This window comes from Geotrypetes seraphini, chromosome 1, assembly GCF_902459505.1.
Source record: "Geotrypetes seraphini chromosome 1, aGeoSer1.1, whole genome shotgun sequence".
NCBI lineage: Eukaryota > Metazoa > Chordata > Amphibia > Gymnophiona > Dermophiidae > Geotrypetes > Geotrypetes seraphini.
The window spans coordinates 71723726-71746425 of NC_047084.1; the positions used below are offsets into that span (position 1 = coordinate 71723726).

The window sequence follows — 22700 nt, forward strand, 5'->3', positions numbered from 1 at the left end:
CAGAGAGAATAGGAGAGTCAGGGGCAGAGAGCGCAGGAGAGTCGAGGCAGAAGCAGGCAGCACTCGGGGCAGACAGAGCAGGACAAGAGAGCTGGAAAGTTGAGGCACACAACCGGAAAGTTGGGGCGGAGAGCAGGAGATGCAGTCGGAAAGCAGTGAACGACTGGTCCCCCTCATTTGCATGCGCAAATCGGAGGATGATCGGGACAGAGGTTAGTGAATTGGGTCGGAGGGAAATCGGGTCGCAAACTGATCAGTTTGCTTAGTGAATCTAGCTCTTAGGCATTATCACTTATGCCATGTAAAAGGGAGGTGTAAATTTTAGCAACTAAATGTTGACACTTGTTCATGCCACTTTGAGCATTCTATAAACTTTATATGTTACGTGTGCAACTCACCCTTGGCCCGCCCATGTACACATCTCCTTGCAATTGTATACTAAAGCACTTACATGCTATCTTAAAGGATAGTGCCTAAGTCCAGCTATACTGTACACATAACTGCCATTTACCCCATTTTGAAGCTAAACTTCATTTTGAGCTCCAGAAGTTATATGCCAAATTGGTATATAAATGCGGGGGTTAACTTTTGCAAGTGTCTTTAATGCATATTCATTGTGTAGGAAACACTATATTAGCTATTTTTAAATCTTTATTTTACTTCTATACATATACACACAATAAACAAATCACATCCAAACACCAGCAAAGTATTTGTTTTTTTCAACCAACCATGTAACAATTTATCTAAAATAACAATTCTGTTATTAACTTGAATTCTTTGCTTTAATTTTTAAAAGACATCTAACTGGGGAAGAGGCCTTAGGTCTCTGGGCCAGTCACAGCCTTAGGCCCCTTCCCAGTGCATCCCAGGATGCACCGGGAAGGCCCACCATTCTGAAAAGGTGGGACTGCTGGCCGGAGGGAGTAGGCATCCCTCTGGCCGGCCTTCATTGTAGAGGTACCGGGGTGTGGGTGTGTGTTTGGGGGGGGGGGGTTGGGGGGGGACGCTAAGGTGGGACTCCCAAAGAATAACATCCTTCCTGCTGAGAGTGTCAGGGGGCTATCGGAGGTGGGGGGGGGGGGAATTGGCAGCTGGAGGAATGGAATTCCCTCTTGCCAAGTGTCAGGAGGCTGTAGAGGGGGTGGGGGACCTTGGCGGCAAGAGGGAGTATACATCCCTCCTGCTAATCTTGTACATGGTGTGTGTGTGTGTTGGGGGGGAGGTGCTGGGCAGAAGCAGATTTGTGGGTGTTGTTGTCAGGAGGGGGGGACATTTCTCTCTACTCCTCTCCCTGCCAGTCAATCAGCTGAGCTGGCAAAACTCGGGGAGACCTGCAGCTCAGTTGATCAGGACAGGGAGAGCAGCTTGATTATTTTGGTCTGAAATTGTAGAATATGCTATCTTTTCCAACTCATGAGAAACTAAGTTGGTTAAAGCATGGCTTCTTGTATAAAATAGGGATAATGTAATTAATGTATTTAGTTTTTTGCTTATACATTTTTACAAGGATTAAAACATGATGTATAATTAAGATGTGCACCGAAATAGATTGATATTATGTTCTCTCAGGATTTCCGCTGTTGGCACTGTGCTTGTTGCAGGTTTCTGGGTCTCACTGCCTTCTTGTCAGATAGAACCAACTTTTCAGTCATCATGCTGTGGCTTTCTTCAGGGTCTGCAGTTTATCTTTGTAAATAGTGGGTTCACTGACCTGATTGGAATCAGTCCACAGGGCAGTCCACCAAATATGAATTTTGGTAGGAAAGTCAGCTGGTCTCTTTTTCCATAGAATGGAAAAGTCTCTGGTGAGTTTAAATATGTTCTGCCCATGAAGCTGGGTTACATGTTGTCTCAGGGTTTCTGCAGTGGACATTGTGCTTATTGCAGGTTTACAGGACTCGCTGCGTCTTGTCAAGTAGAAACAGACGTTTCAGCCATGATGCTGCGGTTTTCTTCAGGGTAAGCTCTGAGATCGGCACAGTGCGCAGCGGACTCAAAGAAGGCGAATAGAATGCTAGGTATCATGAAGAAAGGTATTATAGCCAGAATGAAAGAAGTATCCTGCCGTTGTATCGGGCGATGGTGCGCCCGCATCTGGGAGTACTGCGATCAGTACTGGTCGCAGTACTTTAAAAAGGACTCGAGAGGGTCCAGAAAAGAGCAACACGATTGATAAAAGGTATAGAAAACCTTTCATATGCTGAAAGATTAGAGAAACTCGGGCTCTTTTCCCTGGAAAAACGGAGACTTAGAGGGGACATGATAGAGACTTACAAAATCATGAAGGGCATAGAGAAAGTGGAGAGGGACAGATTCTTCAAACTTTCAAAAACTACAAGAACGAGAGGGCATTCAGAAAAATTAAAAGGGGACAGATTCAGAACCAATGCTAGGAAGTTCTTCTTCATCCATAGGGTGGTGGACACCTGTTATGCACTTCCAGAGGGTGTGATAGGACAGAGGGGTTCAAGAAGGGATTAGACAATTTCCTGAAGGAAAAGGGGATAGAAGGGTATAGATAGAGGATTACTATACAGGTCCTGGACCTGATGGGCCACCACTTGAGCGGACTGCTAGGCATGATGGACCTCTGGTCTGACCCAGCAGAGGCACTGCTTATGTTCTTATGTTAGGTCTGCAGTTTGTCTTTAGTAAATAGTGGATTACTTTGAAGAATTATGGTTTTCTTTATTTTAATAACATACCTTGGGTAACCAAGTAAAAGATATAATCAACGCAAATAAAAATGTTTAGTTACAATTTTAAGAAAACTTTCTCTAGTAATAATTTTGTAAATGGGCGAGTTTTAAAATTTTGCCTTTTATCTGCTCTGAACATGGGCTTTCTTCGGAACACATATCTCTGAATTTGCATATATTCTTGGTAGAATAACACCATGAACACACTCAGAATAGTACAAGAAACGTGTTCATAAAAGCAGGGCATGTACCGGTATCCTGAGAAATCTTTGAGAGCAGGAGGTTGTAAATCTCTGCATTTTCTGAGAGTTTGGAGTAGTGGAGAACACTGTGGCCTAGAGCATCTACCAGCTTCAAATCAGCTCCTTTCTTTATCAGAAGTTCTACCAAGCTAAGGCTCCCAGTTTCGCATGCCAACATTATGGCAGTCCTAGAGGGAAAAAAACAAATATTATAAGAAAGATAAAATCAAATAAGGACCAGGTTTCAGACATGGTTAAAATGTGACCCACTGAGCAAAATGGTAGCAAAAAGTGGGGTATGCGACTTAATACAAGATAGAGGGATATCAACTGCTTAACTCTGTAAAAGTTCAGCTTTAGGTATGAAGACCACGCACCATTTCAGTAGCCTTCCTCTGGACTAAAAAGCCACCTATACAAAGATGCATACGAGTAATAGATTGGATAACTTTTTCTATCAACAATCTTAGGATCAAACAATTAAATTTAACCAGATCCGTATATAGGTCACAATCTCTCTAATTCACTCTTAGACCTAGTTTTATTTAAAATATTTTTAATTACTCTCCTAATGTTGTTTCCCCTTAATTGTTTTCTATTCCTTAAAAAATTGTAGTTCACCCCCTCTTTCCTTATGTTTCACTATCTAGTATGTATATTAATTGTATGTTTATTGGTATAAATTGTTTTATCTTGTACCCTTAAATTATTATTGTTATACGCATTGAAAATATTTGATATTGCGTTTATATCAAAATTTTAATAAACTTGAAACTTTTTATATCTTTTTGAAGGTGCAGTCTCCAGAATTGTACACAATATTCCAAATGAGGTCTTACACAGGGGCATCAATATCTCCTTTTTCCTACTGACCATATCTCTTCCTTTGCACCCTAGCATCCTTCTAGCTTTTGCTGTCGCCTTTTCAACCTGTTTGGCCATCTTAAGATCATCACATACAATCACACCCAAGTCCCACTTTTCTGTCATGCATTTAAGTTCTTCACCCCCTAAATTGTACCGTTCCTTTGGGTTTTTGCAGCCTAAATGCATGACCTTGCATTTATTATTACATTTTAGCTGCCAAATTTCAGACCATTCTTCAAGCTTTGCCAGGTCTTTTCTCATGTTATTCACACCATCCTGGGTGTCTACTCTATTGCAGATTTTGGTATCATCCGCAAAGAGGCAAATCTTACCTGACAGCCCTTCAGCAATATTGTTTATAAAAATGTTAAAAAGAACAGGCCCAAGAACAGAACCTTGAGGCACACCACTGGTAACATACCTTTCCTCAAAGCGATCTCCATTAATCACTATTCTCTGTCGCTTTCCACTCAACTAGTTTTTGACCCAGCCTGTCACTCTGGGACCCATCCCAAAAAATCAGGAAAGGTTAATCTAAGTGTTTTCCTTTTACAACTTTTGTGTCCTTCAAATAGGCAGTTCTAATACATCTCTAAAGCAAATCTTCCTGGCTAAACAATGGTTCAAAAACAAAAACTATTTTCTAAAACACTAGCATGAATACCTAGCTGCTTGGCCTCTATTCTTTCATAAGCCAGGAAGTAGAGCTGTCTGCCCCTTCAGTACATTAGGTATGAAACTTGTGTAATAACAGCAGGGGAGCCATAGAAAATATACAAAATAGATTTGAGTATCTTTATAGCATAAAAAGTAACTTAAATAACCAAACATGGCCATGTTTTGAAATTGAGTACATCAAATTCATAACTATAAAACTAAACCTTGTGAAACTTACTTCTTATGAAGTAATTATTCTTGTCAAAAATATAGTTGTATACCATAAAATTCAAAAGGTATAGTGGGCAGTGGTATTTTCTATGCTAAATGAGCATCAGCATTTGAGACTGTGATTTGCACCAAGTTTTAACTATAAACCTGAATGATCTAGACTAGTTGCAAGTAGAATAGTTTAGAACAAATTTAAGAAATATTTTTTTCTATTCATGCACAATAGAACTATGGAATTTGTTGTATAGAATATAAGTCCCAGACTGTCAGTTATTGGAGTAGGACACTAGGCTTGACAGGTCATTGCTCTCACCCAGAATGGTGTTCTTAAGAAAAAAACAAGTAAAAAAAGAAAAAAGAAGGAATCAAAAAGTTAGTGCAATTATAACATGTCCTACTTGTGAAGAACATATGACTTTGCAAGGCTGGAGGAAGTGAGCATCTGTTTTAAAGTGGATACATGCAAAGAGCTGCACACATGGGAAATAATTCTGAATTTCCAGGTATATATTTACACAGTTCTGTGATTTTATATATGATTGGATTTTATTAGTTGAAAACCGTTTTAAATAGCTGTTGCCAAGAAAACAGCGCATACATTTTATAAAAAATATCTGAATTTTTTTCACATTTGCAAAAATACATCTTATATATAAAAGGTCACCTGCCTATTATTTGTGACATTGACAGTTTAAAAAAAAAAAAACCCAAACCCATTTACATACAAAATGCAATTTACCTTCCATTTTTATCCCGGGAGTTGATATCGGCACCATGAGTCAGAAGATACCTACATACTTCAATGTGGCCGCTCTGCACCGCTATCAATAGAGAACTATTTCCATCCTGGAAAACACACAGCCTGTTTCAGAAACTACTTATGGCTAGTAATACAACAGGGTATGATCATGCTACTTAACATGGCAGGCATTACAATTAATCATCTAAGACACTTAGAATATTCAGTAAAAATGCTCAATTCTAATAATAAAGAAATAGAACATGGCAATAAAAAGCTGCAAAATATTTCAAAGTAGAAAGTAATTCCATTTATAGCTTTATGTCTAGTACAAAGTTGTACAGTAAACCTAATATTACACTCCAGTAAACTTTGCTAGGGATATCTGCCTACACAATGCAACCCACTTACTAAAGTGCTTAAAGAACTAGGATAAACAGGCCTCAGAAGCCACAGGGCAAAACGTTGCACCAAAGCTATGGAAGTTGTACCACAAGTAGACACTATTCCTGACAGCCAGTACTTTCAAGGTTCTTAACTTAGTAGAATATGAAAAACTTTGAGAAATCAGGAGGAAATTGCATGATTTTGCAAAGACATCACAACAATTTAACTCCACCAAACATAAAATAAAGGACAAAGCAGGGGATGCACTAAAGTCAGTGATCGCCGCTAAACCTGTTTTCTCACTGAGTGATTGATTGGTCGCGATTGCATGCATATGATTTGCACCTTTGTACAAATCATTTGCATGCAAACTTGATAGTGCATCGATCACTGCTGGAGAATCGGCCAACAGAGATCGAGTGGGTATCTTTAGTGCATCTAGCCCAAAATCAAATACTGTATTAGGAGTTTAAAAAAACAAAACAAAACACTTTTGATATGGTTTAAAAGTGAAATTTAAGATGTATCTGTTCCTCGGTGAGTCTGATTAGAACAGATGGTGTTGCAGATACTGTACTCGTGGCTCCCAGTGAAGTGACATGCTAGATATTGTGTAGGGACCATAGCAATACATGACAATGCTTTTTTCTAGATTTTTCCTGGTATTTTTTTTTTTTTAAACATCATTTTGAGTTCTAATCATTCTATTTTGACTTGCTGTTGACTAAAGTGTGACATTTTCTCATGAATATTTTATGAAACACCCAAGCACAGATGTGGAAATATCTATGTCCCTATTCAGAGTGTAGAATAGTAAGAGAAAGTCACAAAACATATATGGCCCTTAACAAGAATGAAGTTTATTACAACACATTTACAGTAACCTATCAATTAAAAGGATATGGGCAAAGCATGCGGCCTTGTCATAACAGTGGTGCATACTTTCCCTATACCTGTTTAATTTATATACATAACAAACCATCAGAAAAGCCAGACTGTATGAAGAAATCAGAGGTATAAAACTGGTTGAAGACTACAATTACTAGACTGATACTGGCTGAAAGTTAAGATGATCTGAAAGTCTGCTTATCAAAATCAAGGAACAGACTCAAAATGGGCCCGCAACCTAATAAAGACCCCAACAACTGGTAAAATCAATTTCAACCTTGATGGAGAAGCAACAGTGGAAAATGTCAACCTGCTTAAATCAATCAATAATGAGAAAAAGAAGCCATCAAGAAATCTAACAAATCAATCTTTGCGGAACAGCTATAAAGGACCTACAAAAGATCTTCAAGTGCAAGGGATGTATCTCTGCATACATAGATTCAACTTGTAGCAGTTTCGGTGCTCTCATTAAATGTCATATAGATGCAGAAAATAGACAGTGAAGATAGAAATTGATACTTTTGAAATATGATGCTGACAAAGAATACTGCGTATTCTTTGTCAGCATGACTACACATAAGAACATAAGAATTGCCACTGCTGGGTCAGACTGGTGGTCCATCGTGCCCAGCAGTCTGCTCACGTGGCAGCCCTCTGATCAAAGACCAGCGCCCTAACTGAGACTAGTCCTACCTGCGTATGTTCTGGTTCAGCAGGAACTTGTCTAACTTTGTCTTGATCCCTGGAGGGTGTTCTCCCCTATGACAGACTCCGGAAGAGCGTTCCAGTTTTCTACCACTCTGGCTATCCCCTTTCAATTTTAGAGAGTGCCCTCTCGATCTCCCTACCTTGGAGAGGGTGAATAACCTATCCTTATCTACCAAGTCTATTCCCTTCAGTACATTGAATGTTTCGATCATGTCCCCTCTCAATCTCTTCTGTTCGAGGAAGAAGAGGCCCAGTTTCAATAATCTTTCACTGTACAGCAATTCCTCCAGCCCCTTAACCATCTTAGTCGCTCTTCTCTGGACCCTTTCAAGTAGTACCGTGTCCTTCTTCATGTACAGCGACAAGTGCTGGACGCAGTACTCCAGGTGAGGGTGCACTATAGCCCGGTACAGCAGCATGATAACCTTCTCCAATCTGTTTGTGATCCCCTTCTTTATCATTCCTAGCATTCTGATCGCCCTTTTTGCCACCGCCGCACATTGCGTGAACATCTTCATCGACTTGTCGATCAGAACTTCCAAGTCTCTTTCCTGGAAGATCTCTATAAGTACTGCCCCGGACATCCTGTATTCGTGCATGAGATTTTTGTTACCTACATGCATCACTTTACATTTATCCACATTGAACCTCATCTGCCATGTCAATGGCCATTCCTTGAGCCTGATTATATCATGTTGAAGATCTTCGCAATCCCCCTGTGTTTTCACTACTCTGAATAACTTCGTATCATCTGCAAATTTAATCACCTCATTTGTTGTACCAATGTCCAGATCGTTTATAAAGATGTTGAAGAGCACGGGTCCAAGCACTGAGCCCTGTGGCACCCCACTGGTGACGCTCTTCCAGTCTCAACAAATCAATCAATATTTTGGAAGCTCAAATGTTTTGAGTTTTTATTAAAATTTGATAAATCACCTATCCAAATCCTAAGCGATGTACAAGCAATAAAAGGAAATAAACAAATAAACACATCCAAGCATATTATCACAAATTTTTCTAACCCCAAAAAACAATTTACATGATCCGAGAGGAAAGGGGGAAGAAATACATTTTATAATAGGATAGGGAGACTCGTGACATGAAAAACTGGTCATTTTCAACACTCTGGATCTACTATTTTAGTAGTACCGAGAGCCTAAAAAAAGCTTGTACCAAGAAGGCATAAACTGGAGTCCTGTATGCGTTAACAAAAAGATATCTCTAAGGGTTTTAAAAAATTTGTCATGTTTGTCATCATCTTAATCTGAGCAAGGAGTGTATGTTTTATTCCCTGGTACCCTAAATAGAAAATGCACATTTCCTCAAGTATGGTATGGTTAAGTAAATGGTGCCTTCTGACCTTAGCAACCTAGGTGGTTTATATACAGCATTTTCAAAATGTCAGCCGAATACTGTAGTGCAGTGTTTCTCAACTCAGTCCTGAGTACCCCCTTGCCAGCCAGGTTTTCAGAATATCCACAATGAATATGCATAAACTTTGATTTGCATACACTGGCTTCATTTTATGCAGATTTCTTTCATGCATATTCATTGTGGATATCCTGAAAACCTGACTGGCAAAGGGGTACTCCAGGACAGAGTTGAGAAACAGTGTTGTAGTGCATCATACATTAAAACTATATGAATGATAAGCAAAATTTTAAACTTCATTGTAGCTTGACAAGCTAACGTAAATTAACTAACTGTGGAGCAATGTGCTGAACTTGGAAGTGTTGGTAATTAAATGGCCAGCAGCATTTTGTACTACTTGTTTAATAAAAATAACAGGGGTTTCAAAGTCCCTCCTCGAGGGCCGCAATCCAGTCGGGGTTTCAGGATTTCCCCAATGAATATGCATGAGATCTATTTTCATGCACTGCTTTCATTGAATGCTAATAGATCTCATGCATATTCATTGGGGAAATCCTGAAAACCCGACTGGATTGCGGCCCTCAAGGAGGGACTTTGACACCCCTGGCTTATAACGATGGTAAAAAAGCACCAGTTAACAACAGTATGTGATGAATATGCTGTGTGTTATAGCACAAATCACCCTCCAATCCCAAGTGTCAGAAATGCTTAGAACATCTTAATCTTTAGTACAGACCTCGGAAACACTACTCACCGCTCAACATACTTTCATAGCAGTTAGCTTAATGTTTTTTTTAAATCTTCACTGATCCAATTATAACTTCATGTTAATATACTATAATAAATCTTCAGTGTTTTAAAGTGCTCTCAACTTCCAAAGCTTATTTTAACTTTATTACTTATCTTTATATCATTATTATAATGATTAGGGAATCTCAGATCTAAGCATTTCTGACACTTGGGATTGGAGAATGGTTTGAGTTGTGTACGTGGACCCAAGTTTAAAGGATTAAAACTAAGGGAAGTGTGTTACAGCACAGCACATGCCTAGTGAAATTTTATGAGAATTGCTTTCATACTCAAATCAATTCCTCATGGTCAGAGATGAATAAGAACACAAGAGTATTACATCCAACAGAGTAGAAAAAATTCAAATCTGCTCTGGCGCTATTAATCAAATTACATTTCAAATCCCACATGAGTTCTTTTCAAGGGATCAAATAACCTGTACATCTACTCCTGCTGCCAAATGCTAGACCTAAAAACATTGTTATGATCAATGGAAAATCCCTTAAGTGCCAATCTACATTCACAAATGTGTTTTAGTCCACATTCTGCAGGTGTAGAATATCAGCGATGATTTAACTATTTGGTTTGAAGATTTAGGATCTTCCTCCATTGCTCTTAGAGCTCATGCATGGCAAACTGGAGAATATATAGAAACTAAAGCTAGCAATGGTGCAGATTTTTTTTTTTTTTTTTAATTTAGATCCTGGGGATTTTAATAGTGTCACACAAGGGTCTAATGTACAATATCTAATTAATGTGCTAGAAAAGTCTGTAGCATTACAATTACAGAAATTCCTTGATAAAGGGACTTTTCTTGATTAAAACCATGCATATTTTACTGTTGGTTTGGAGACAATAATTGCATTATCCAATGACAAAGGGAACAAACTAGTGAGTCTCTTAGAGCTAAACTTGGCTTCTGATACAGTAAGTGATTATTTTATTTATAGAAGTGCAAAGAATGAGGACTGAAGGCCTATCCACAAATGACTTACATCTTTCCTGACATACAGGCACACGTCAGTAATTGTTAGGCAACAGTGTCACATGTGTGTCCTGTAATCTAAGAAGTCTCCCAAAGGTTTTATCACCAATGTAAAATTTGCTACTTCTGGGGAAATGGATTTTACAGTTTTTTTTTAAATTAGGGAAAGGGATTGGGACTTGTATACCGCCTTTTTGTAGTTTTACAACCAAACTCAAAGGGGTTTACATAAAGGTACTTTAAGCATTTTCTCTATCTGTCCTGGTGGGCTCACAATCTATCTAATGTATCTGGGGCAATGAATTTAAATATTTCCTTTTCCAAAGTAGACAATATTCAAGCTGTAGCACTGGGAAAAGAATGCAAATTTTCTTTCTACTGAACTTGATGGCGTGATTGGTATCTAATAAGCTGAAGTTGAATTCACTGAAGCTATAGCTCATATTTTATATATAAACCTGAAACCTATCCAGCCAAATGGGGGAGTCATTCCAACAAAAACGAGAGGCTTATTTTGGATAAAAAAATTGTAATTACTCTGAATTCATTTATAGTACATAGGTTTTTTGCAACTATGAATATGAAGATTTGGGCAGACATATGGTTGGCTTGAAGGAAGCTGAGGTGGGAAATGCCAAGGGGGTGGGGGAAGGTATGCTCCAATGTATTGGGGGAAGGGACTGAAGTGTAAAACATGAGGGAAACTCCAGGGCGTAATTACAGTATGTAGCTCATAACAAATTGAAGAAAATATTTTCTCACGCAACTAATAATTAAGCTCTGAAATTCATTGCTTTCAGATGTGGTTAAAGCAGTTAATGTAGGTGGATTTAAAATAAAAAATGAAGTTCATGGAGAAAAGGCCCCCAAAGCATTATCCAAACAGACTTGGGGTAGAATTGATCCCCACTTGCTCCTGCACTACTGACTGCCTTCTTTCAAGTAGTGCCACTAGGGGGTAACAGATTCAATTTATCATATAAAAGAATAAAGCCCTTATATGGCAGCTTGAACCCCCTAGTGGTAGTACTGCAAGACTGCTGTTAGGGGTCAGTGACACCATTTCAAAGGCGGCTCTAGTCTAGAACATGAAGACACCTACTGGAAAAACTAAACATCCCTATATAGAATCTCTGTGCTAATAAAATACCTGCTGTCATTCACACACTGAATTTGTAGACCCTCAGAGTACAGAATAAGTGAGGACAAATTAAATATAAAATATACATAAAAATTAAAACTGAACTCCCAAAAAGCAACATTCTGCATGCAGTCCAACACCATAAAAACAGGAAATACAGCTCCCCTTGTACTGTGCAAAATATAAAGTTAACAGATGTAAATTCCAAAAATCAACATATTCAGATCACTAAATTGAAAATAACTTTGTCTGGCCATTTTATTTTTCTAATATTGTTGGTCTTAGTCTATGGTTTCTGCTTTACTCTTTCTTCTCTCAACTCTTTTCAAAGTCTTCAGTCCATCTGATACTCCCTCTCTCCCCTCTTGTCAACAGCAATTTCTGTCTGTGACAGCATGGTTAGAGGCCATCACAAATGTGGCAGGAGAAAAATCAGCCCTGTTTCCTCACAGTATTGGTACTTCCATTTCAAGTCTCTCACAGTCCTAATTCTAGAAGCCTTTTTATGACTTGGCTACACTCTTCAATATGCAATAACTTCCTTTATTACAACTATAATTCCAATAGCCAAGGGAAAATTATCCTACCTTCAGTTACCTCACTTGTGATCACACAATCCTGGAATCCCTTGGAGGCATAGACTTAAGACATCATCACACAAGAATGCAAGGGTTTGAACTAGGGCCACTCCACTTCCCTGGAACTCTCCTCGGGTACTGCAGCCAGGCTACAATGTGGGAGGATCCATACTCAGGCTTCTCCTAGAAACCTCTGCCTTCAGGGCCTCCCTGATCCATTCTCCTCCAGGGCAATTAACCACCTACCAGGCTGAGCCCTACCGCTCTGACATGGTAGGTTAGCACCCCTCAAAGATAAGAAAAAGAAATCCCTAACGGTCTCAATAAAGAGATTGAGTGGCTGACCTCCCATTGAGTATATGGTTGTCAGTTGTCTTTCTCTTTGGATTCATTAAAGTTATTTTTGTTTTGGCTTTAGCTGCTACTTATTGCCTTGCCTTTTTTCAGTCTCCATACTGTTGGGTGTGGCAGCTGTGTACTCAGCATTGCTCTTTGCATTTAGTTTTGGCTCCCTGCCTGGTATGTTTGCCATTAGTCAGTTTATATTTTGTGTTTTATGATATGCCTTTGTTTCTGCTCATGTCAGTGTAGTGTACACTTGTTTTTGTTTTTTTTTTTCATTTTAGTTGCTTTCTTCCTCTTGACAAAGATTTCATCGAAACACGGCCTGTGTTGAGGAAGTGAGGAAGTGTGAGGAGATGTTAGAAGATTGGTTGCCTGTTATGGCATTTCACCTCTACTTGTGAAGACTTTGAAAATGCTCTCTGTCCTCTTGGTCTGAGACTTTTTTGATTATCTAACTTATTATACTGTTTACTGACAGCACGTTTGCACTTGCACGTCTGCACTTTGTGATATGGAGGTTGGATTTGAACTCTGATCTGTTTGGGATGTTGGTTTTTTTATTTTTTCCTTTCTGGATGGCCCACAATCATCTTGCTTGCTTTATTCCTCGTGGACATTGTTCCAGGAAGACTTTGAACTTTCAAGCTAAGTCATTTACGAACTTTTGAACACAGCTATATTTATATATCATTGTATGATCTTTTGTGTGGCATTTTCCAGCCTGGTTTGATAGTGCTTGTTATATGTTGTTATATCTTGTCTGGTTTGTTTGTAGTGTTTGTGTGGTGTTCTGTGTATGCTATTCTATGAAAATTTTGTGATATTTTTGCAAATTTTAAATTAATATGTACAATATTTCTAACTTTGTAATTTGAGTACATTGTTCTGATATTATAGTATTTTTCTGTGGTATATACCCTTCAGGGATTTCTTTTTCTTTTTATTATGAATTTAATACTTAACAATATCAGGTTATATCAAAGAAAAAAAGGTATTCTCATACAAATTTAAATACATATATAACACAACAATCCTTTTCAAGCCCACAATATTGGGGAGACATGCTACTTTTCTACTACATATTTAAAGGAAAACAAAGAAATGGGTTGAATTCATATGAATCCTAATCATTCCCTACTGTATGGAACTCTTTGACATCCTACTATTTTCTCAGTGATGAATCTTTAAAGCAAAGAAAAGAAAACTCACTTCTGTTCTTGAGCTAACAAAAATTGTTGCAATTGAATGTGATCCCAAAATACATATTCAATGTCTTGTATCTTAACAAGACATTTACATGGAAATTTTAAGTAAAAAGATGCCTCAAGAGCTAAGACTCTTATTCTTAATTTCAAAAATTCTTTCCTTCTTAATTGTGTAGCTCTTGAAACATCGGGAAAAATTCTAACCAAATCTCCTCAGAATTTAGTCAGCCTGTTTTTAAAGTAAAGTTTCATTATCAACATTTTATCTGTCTCACTCATGCATGTTATTACCGTGGTGGACCTATTCTGGATAACATCCTGAGTATCTTCCAGAAACTCTGTCAAATTTACTTCATCTGTTACCAGATGGTCCACCTCCTGGTCGGATTTTATTTTCTTTTGCGGAATATAATAACAGTTATTTATTGGGAAATTTTCCGCATTGGGTAAACCCAGTATTTCTTTGAGATATTTCTTTAACAATATTTCCGAAGATAACAAATGAGTCACTGGGAAATTAACCAAGCGGAGATTCCTCGATCTATACATATTTTTCAACATTTCCATTTTGGAATGTATCACCGTAGAATCCTTAACAGCAGATACTGAGACAGCTTGCAAAGTATTACTTTGAGTTTCAACCACTCCTAATCTTTTATCCAAACAATTTAAGTTAGAATCCACATTCTCAAACTTTTTAGCCACAGAATGTGAATAATCCGATTTTTGTTTCACTGATTCTCTGAGAAACCCTTCAACTCTAGTAATACCTAACCACAAATCTTTAAGGGTAATATATTGCTTGTGGTTGCTCCTCTACTACCTCCTGATACTGGATGAAGAGGGGGTGTCCTTTCGAGGGGGCTTAACGATGCTCCGGATATGGGAGAATTCGAATCAAGTAAAGTTTGTACTGGAGTTTCTGTAGGAAATGTCAAATGTCTGTCCATAGGACCAGAAACAGCAGGTGTTGAGCTCTTAGGCTTAATTTTTCTTTTACCCATAATGTCAAATTGAAGTTATACAACCTGGCCTCCCGCTCCTCGGCTCCACGGTGCTCCAAGGGGCGAGTCCTGCCCCTTAGGGCACACTCCTTCAGCCACGCCCTGCGGCCGCAACCACGGCAGCAAGCTCAAATTTAAGGTTGAAAGGCAGGGAGGATGGATCCGATGACGTCAAGGGTCCGTCTTCCAAAGTGCCTGTCCGATTACAGCTCCGGGCTTTTACAACTGCTGCGGGCAACACGGGGCAATGTCCAGGTCTCCTCCAGCGTCCACACAAACAGGCAAGCAGCTCCCCTCTTTTTCTTATCTTTGAGATTTACCGTTGTTTATTGGTTGTAGCTCTCTGTTTTATTTTTTAGGTTAGCACCCCTGTCATAAGTGATTAAACTGCAACCTCGGTGAGAGAGTGTTCTTAGGGACACTTGCCATTATATCACTCTATCCCCTCACACTCTCCGACATCCATCTCAGACACTTTTCTTTCCCTCATCCTAGCCACCATTCCTCATCTCTCTCCTTTCAGTAACTTCCCTCTCCCCTATGACTAGCATCTCCCCTTCCATGACCAGCATCTTTTTTCTTCCCCACCCCCTGTAGGGGTGAGTTCTGGGACATCTTTGTGGGCCTGAAGCCTTACATATGCTCTAGTCTAAACCATTCCTTGCAGTTTTGTGGAAGATATGCTGTGCCATCAAAGACACTGCTTGCCTGAATACCATTTTTGTCTATAGTTCACTATAAGGACCTAGGGCAAGTGAGCTGGTTTATTTTCTGCTCAATTATTTTTTCCCAATTCTTTATTCATTTTTTTTTTTTTTAAACCATCACAAAGTGCAACAGAATAACAGCAACCGGTACAATAGACAGCACTTATAACATCAAATAATAAGATAAGTACATATCACACCCCCATCCCTCCCTTCCTCCCACCCACCCTGAATGTGTCTGAAACTCATTCAAAAATCAAAGGGTAATACTAATGATCAATTCTTACAAAATTTCGCTAATGGACCCCAAATCTCTTTGAATTTATTATAGTGTCCCAATTGTATCGAGTTACAAGTGAGGTTTGTTAACACTGGCTTTAATTTCATCACCAATCTTAATGATAAAAACAAGATTGAATTACTTTATCAATTTGTATTTGAAAAGACAAGTGAACATCAGCGGTTAACAAATTAGAAGATGTTTCTAAAGTTAATTCCATTGATATTTCAGCATATCGAGTTATCAACAAAACCTCAGATTTTGCTACATTTAACAGCAATTTATTATTAGATATCTATTCATTTACAGAATCATTATCTCCTGTCCTAACAGGAAAGAAAAGTGTAAATCAGCTGCATACATTTGGTAGCTAACCTGTAAATTGCCAAATACAATACCCAATGGTGACATATATAGGTTGAATAGCAATATGGATAGCACCAACCTTTGTGGTACTCCCATACAAACTGGGTATCGGGCTGAACTTTTTCCATTCACTTTAACTTGAAAGGATCTTTCTGTCAAAAATGAGTGAAACCATGTACTAGCCACATCTCTTATCCCTATTACACTCAGTTTTGGGGTTTTTTTAGGTTTTGGTTTTTTAGGTAAAAATTCAGTATTCACAGTGTCAAAAACTGATGAAATATCTAATGACACCATTCAATAATTCACATCATCATCCATACCTCTTCTAATCTCATCTAAAATGGTGTGTGGTCTTTGTGATAAGGCATATGGGGCCAGACTTAAAGATCTCAATCTGTATAATTTGGAGGCAAGGCGGGAGAGGGCAGATATGATAGAGGCGTTTAAATACCTACGTAATATAAATGTGCATGAGTCGAGTCTCTTTCATTTGAAAGGAAACTGAGAGGGCATAGGATGAAGTTAAGAGGTGATAGACTCTGGAGGAAATACTTTTTTTACAGAAAGGGTGGTAGATGCGTGGAACAGTCTCCCAGAAGAGGTGGTAGAAACAGAGACTGTGTCTGAATTCAAGAGGGCCTGAGATAGGCACGTGGGATCTCTCAGAGAGAGAGAGAGATAATGATTACTGTGGATGGGCAGACTAGATGAGCCATTTGGCCTTTATCTGCCGTCATGTTTCCATGTTTCCAATCTATAATTGATAACAGGGTTTCTCCCCAAGGCCTCTCTGAAATCCAAATTTTCCTGCAAGATCTAGCTAGAAATGATAAATTAATAATATACAGTAATTTATTTTGAAAATTAGTGATACCTACCAAATCCTTGATGTTGACAGGACATTTGTGCTCACACAAAAGTTGAACTACTTGAAGGCATCCACTTGCAGCTGAAAAAGAACCCAAGAGTAACGCTAAGCTTCAACAGATCATAATGCTGCCTAAGTCAAAAAGCTAGCTGTGTCAAATTCTTTTATCTATTAAATATATTAGATTTGAACTAACAGTAAGCAATTAGTAAATAAACACAAGAAATTTCAAAATGATCGATTCTCTTCCCCCCACTCCAGGTCCTTTGCTGCCTCTTCCTAATCCTCTTTGTTAATCTCTCCAAACTCTGGCTTGGTAGATAATAGTATCTAAATAACTCTGATGGAAAAGGCCAGTGGTATATCAAATTTTTTAATAAACACCCCTCCATCCTTCTGTTTTACCTGTAAATCCAACCCACTCCATTACCTCCCTCCAGATTCTCCCCCATCAAAGCACCTATTTTTCCTTTCTGGTTTTCATTCCACCCGTCAATCTTCATTGATATTAACTATAATTTACACATTAAACACATCATCCTTACAATTAGACCCCTGGCCCACCTCATTCGAAATATAGCCCGGCATCTCCTACCAACTGTGCTACCCCTTTTAAAGGCCAGTCTAACTCTTGGCTATAGTCCTCCTTTTTGAGTATTCAATAATATCCATTCTCAAAAAGCCACACTTAGATCTCGCTGATCATGCAAGTTTTCACCCAACACTAATCTCCATCTTCTCTTCAAACTGTTGGAAAAAGTTTTCTTGATCAAGTTTCTTTGTTCTTGGACAAATTGTCCACACTCCCACAAGGCTAGAGGTTTTCTCAAGGTCATAGTACCAAATCCCTCCTAACAACCTTAAATAATGAAATCAGGTATGCCATTGATCAAGTTCATTCTGATTGTTTCCCTTGATCTTTCTTCTGTGTTCGATTTTTATTAAAGATTTTCTTCATTTTCATTACCTTGGAGTTTCTGGAAATGTCTTCAAAAATACTCATAAACAGATTGGCAATTAAAGGAGTCATAGTGACCTCCATTGCGACTTCAGATAGCTGTTGGAAAAATAATTTATAACAGAAATAGTTCTTCTTCATGGCAATAGATGCTAAATCCCTTAAAAAGATGGGGCAATGCCACGATCATTAGGATATCGTTCCCAAAAAATTTTCCATTACTTTCAAAGCCTCGCCCTGTAGAATAGTATAAAGTGATTTCACATCAAAAGTAACCATGAATGAGATCTATGAAACATCATAGTACTCAGACAAAATCTCCCCAAACTGCATAAAATCCTGATGTAGAAAAAGGTTAACATAACCAGAGGATAGGGGTTCTAATAAAGAAACCCTGTTACATACTATGGGCCAACCTGGAGAATTAAGGTCTTGTGAACTTTAGGCAATAAATAATATGGGGAATCTTTGGATTTTGTGCATTCAAAACTTGTTTTCTTAAGAGGTCAAAAAACAGCAAAGAGTCCTTCTGCGTTACTTGATGAATTTTGCTCTGTAGTGTTGATGTTGGGTCAATAATTAACTCCTTGTATTCAGACATAATTATTTCATCATTTCTTGCTCATAATAATTTATATTTAAAACCACCACAGCAACCCTTTATCAGCTCTTCTAATGGCAATGTTCTTATTAACAAGTTGGGTCTTAATTGCTTTAAACCCTTCTTGAGTACAGTTATGAGTATGAAACACTTTTTTCTTAAACAAGTTAAAAGTGAACATTTGAACACGTTTTGGTAAAGGAGACATTTAGGTTGCTATAAGAGGTTTATTGGTGCTTTTTTGTGTAGGTATAGAGTTCCTTTAGCCCTGAAGCAACTGACCAAGCGAAATGCTGGCCACCATCGGCAATAGGACATTAACCCTTTCAGGACCAAGGGACATATTTGTCCCATAACTTTAAAATCCTATAAATTTTGATTGGGATAGTCTACAGTTCTAAATTTGATATGTACGGATTCCATATGATACTGCCTTTATGTAAACAAACTGGTTCCGACATTCATTCATTAGCGTCGTTGCCAGATTGACGAGAAGATTCACTTGCCACACTGTCCATAAGCCAGAAGTGTGATTTAAAAAAAAAAAAAATAATGATATTTCACAAAAAAAATCAATTTTTTGGCATCTGCAAGCCCTTTTTACCATAAAAATGTCATCAAAACCACAAAAATTGGCCTACGATCCTTATGGTCCTGAAAGGGTTAATAGCACAAATAGAAGAACTTTGAAGGCACTAACAAGATACGTAAGTGTGAGGGCATAGGCTGAAATTAAGAGGTGATAGGCTCTGGAATAATTTGAGGAAATACTTTTTTTACGGAAAGGGTGATAGATGCATGGAACAGTCTCCTGGAAGAGGTGGTGGTCTGTGTCTGAATTCAAGAGGCCTGGGATAGGCATGTGGGATCTCTTGGAGAAAGAGAAAATGGTTGCTGTGGATGGGCAGACTAGATGGGCCATTTGGCCTTTATCTGCCATCATAATTCTATGTTTCTATGTGTTACATTTAAAATACTGCATGAAGTGAACTGAACATTATATTGTTTAAAAGTGAGCTGAACATTATACCTTTTAAAAGAGCACAAGGTTTTTATGCCTGTGTGGACAATTGGTCCTAGGCTGTGCCTTGAGCTTTTCTTCCTATTTTGAGTTTATATGGAGAGATATATTTATTTTTTATCTAGCGATGCTGTGGAAAATATTTTTGTGTTTGACTGCTGTGTGCAGTTTCTAAGAATTGCTAGATTATTGAGTTCAAATTGGGTTCAATTCCTACTGCAGCTCCTTCTGACACTGAGTAAGTCAACCCTCCATTGTCCCAGGTGCAAAAACTTTAAATTGTGAACCTACTAGGGACAGAGAAAGTATCTGATGTGTACAGCAATGCGTACATCTAGAAACACTATAGAAATTATTAGTAGTAGCATGGGGAGATTTTGAGGAAGAGGCAGAGAAATGCTGGATATGCTCTCTAGAAGGGAGTTAAAAGGATTGTTTAGGCTTGGACTGAGATTTTTGTTGTCTCTGTTGTCTTGAATGGGACTGTTGAGTGGAAGGTCTAGGTGAAGAGAAAGGCGGCAGATTGTAGCGAAGTTTAGTGTTGTAATAATAAGAACATCTAGAAGTAGAGGATTATCTCCTGGATAATGTAGAAGGTTGAGAGGTCTGCACCTTAGATAAAGTTGCCATAGTATCTGTATGTTTCTTGATTTTATCTGCAGCTTCCTCAATTTTATCTCTAAACAGATCATTGCCCTTGCATGGGACATTAGAAAGGTGCTCCATGATTAAAGTTCAAGATCTGAGACTCACAGCCTGGTCAACCTGTGCATTGCTATGGCTACCACAGATGTTCCTTGAAGAGACACTAAATACATCAAAGGCTGCTCAAGCATGAACTTTCTGGTTGTTAATAAGTTATTTGTTTCAACAGTTCTGGAAGAAGGTATTGCTCAAAATCCAAGCATTGTTTGAGTAAAGATTTTAAATAATGGACATGTAAAATTGGTAGTCCATGATTCTGTTAAGAAGCATAATAGATTGAAATATGTGTTTGTTAAAGGAGTCCAATGTTCTGGCCTTTCTTCCTGTGGCGTGAATGCTTGAGGGCAGACTCAATGACTAGTGAGTGGTGGTGTAGTTGAGTTCTATCAAATCCTGGGCATGTTTGTATCCTATACATTATGTCTATTTTTCTAAAAGTCACCTGAACTGATAGAGGAGTCTACCAGTTCTTAAATAAAGTGTCTTTCTTGCCTTTGTGTAAAGGCACCTTAATACATTCGTTTGGTGGAGATTTTGAAAGTCAGATTGAGGTTCCTCCTTAATGTTTCCATCTTAATGGGTTGTGCATGTCCTATTTATTGATTGAATCCAGTAAAAGAGAGCCTTTCTGATCTGAAAGGAGCTGAGGGAATATCATAAGATTTTATGCTGAAAATTCTGGTAAGTCCTTCCTCGAGTATAGGGAAATGTCAGTCAGATTCCTCAAAGTATTGTTTTCTAGGTGAATCTGGGGGCATGAGTTGAGGGGAAGTTCATTGCTGTTTCTATAAGTTAAAGATAAGATCTTTAGTTCCTCTCTTTGACCTTAAATCTCTCCAGATTTTAATTCATTCCCTTATAATTTCTAAAATCGACTACTGTAATTCACTATATTAAGGTTTATACCAAAAGGATATTAGACACCTTCAACTAATACAAAACACAGCAATAAAAATTATCACTAACTCAAAAAAAATCTGATCACGTTACTCCTCTGTTGAAAAATGCCCACTGGCTTCCCATTCATCAAAGGATCATCTATAAAATCGCCCTCCTTACTTTCAAGACCCGGCAGACTAATGCACCAGCATTTATTGACAGATTACTTATTCCATATGACCCCTAGAATTTTAAGATCCTCATCACAATTTACCCTTAATGTTCCATCTCTAAAAATAATTGGTACTCATCGTTCATACATTTTCTTTGTAACAGCACCTACTATTTGGAACTCACTACCTTTACAGTTAAGAGTAGAAAAAAACTTGGTTAAATTTAAGAGCACTTAAAATGCTTCCTTTTTAAAAATGCATATGATTAATGTATCTGACTTAATTTTGATGTATCTTATACAATCTTAATTTACTTTTATTTTTTTATCAATTTTAAAATTCTCCCCTCTCCTTTCCCTTCGTTTCTTCCCTCTGTTTTTAAATATAAAAAAATTGTAATTTTATTCCACACTTCCCTTTTGTTTTATTCCTCTTTCCCACCTTAGTATGTCTGTCCTTGTATTGTCTTTACTTATTATTTATTTTTGATTTTAATTGTACAATGCTTTGAAATATATTGTAAAGCATTTTATCAAATTTTAAATAATCTATAAACTATACCACTACTAATGACTGGGGAGCCAATTCAGAGCATCAAGGTGAAATATGAGATAATTCCTCTATCACTGATGATGATGCATGCCTCGAGTGGGCTCATGTCAACTCCAATGCTCAACACTGGACATGAGTATGAGATCTTGACCTTCGATGCATCCTTGGGCTAGGTTGAGCTGAGGCAGGCATGGTAGTCTTTATAGTCTGCAAAGACTGTGTGCAGTAATCCAAAAAGTTCCTGTTGGAGCATGGAGAGTCAGTACAAAGAGAGACAATTTTGCATGGGAGCAGTCTGCTGTACCAGTTGGTGTGGTGTGGGAGACCTCAATGTCGAGGTATGCCTCTGTAGAGGTATCATCTGAAGAGATGGGAGAACAGTCCTCTGAGCATTGATTCAATGAAGTCAATGCTTGGGATGACCCAGTGGTGTGCCTAGCAGGGGAAGAAATCTTGCGCTTCTTCTCTTTCTTATGTGATATGTCCCCTGACACTTGAGGAATCGATGAAGAGGAAGTAAGAGTCTTGGCACTGCGTGAAGCCCAATGCTTGCAACTCTCAATGCAGTGAAAATGCAGGTGGTGGTGATACAAGGCCAAGGCAACAGGTGTTTTGAGCATCAGGATCCAAACCCCCTGCCACATTCAATGTCAAAGCCAACGTGTTACCTAAAAGTTTCTCGAACTTAAGTTTGTGGGCTTGAAGTGACCTCTTTTGCATACACCAACAGAGGACATAGGAAATGTCC

General features: G+C 38.3%; 1 protein-coding gene across 6 annotated transcripts in view; it reads right to left on the minus strand.

Annotated features, from left to right (window-relative positions):
- Positions 1–22700, minus strand: part of RAI14 (retinoic acid induced 14) — a 243961-nt gene that overhangs the window by 67797 nt on the left and 153464 nt on the right. For all 6 annotated transcript variants that reach the window (XM_033933107.1, XM_033933134.1, XM_033933097.1 and 3 more), the window contains exons 7-9: positions 17074–17144; positions 5439–5545; positions 2954–3132 (exon numbers count right to left, since the gene is read on the minus strand). In XM_033933107.1, coding sequence (XP_033788998.1) covers positions 2954–3132; positions 5439–5545; positions 17074–17144 — 357 coding nt within the window. The remainder of the gene's footprint in view (positions 1–2953; positions 3133–5438; positions 5546–17073; positions 17145–22700) is intronic.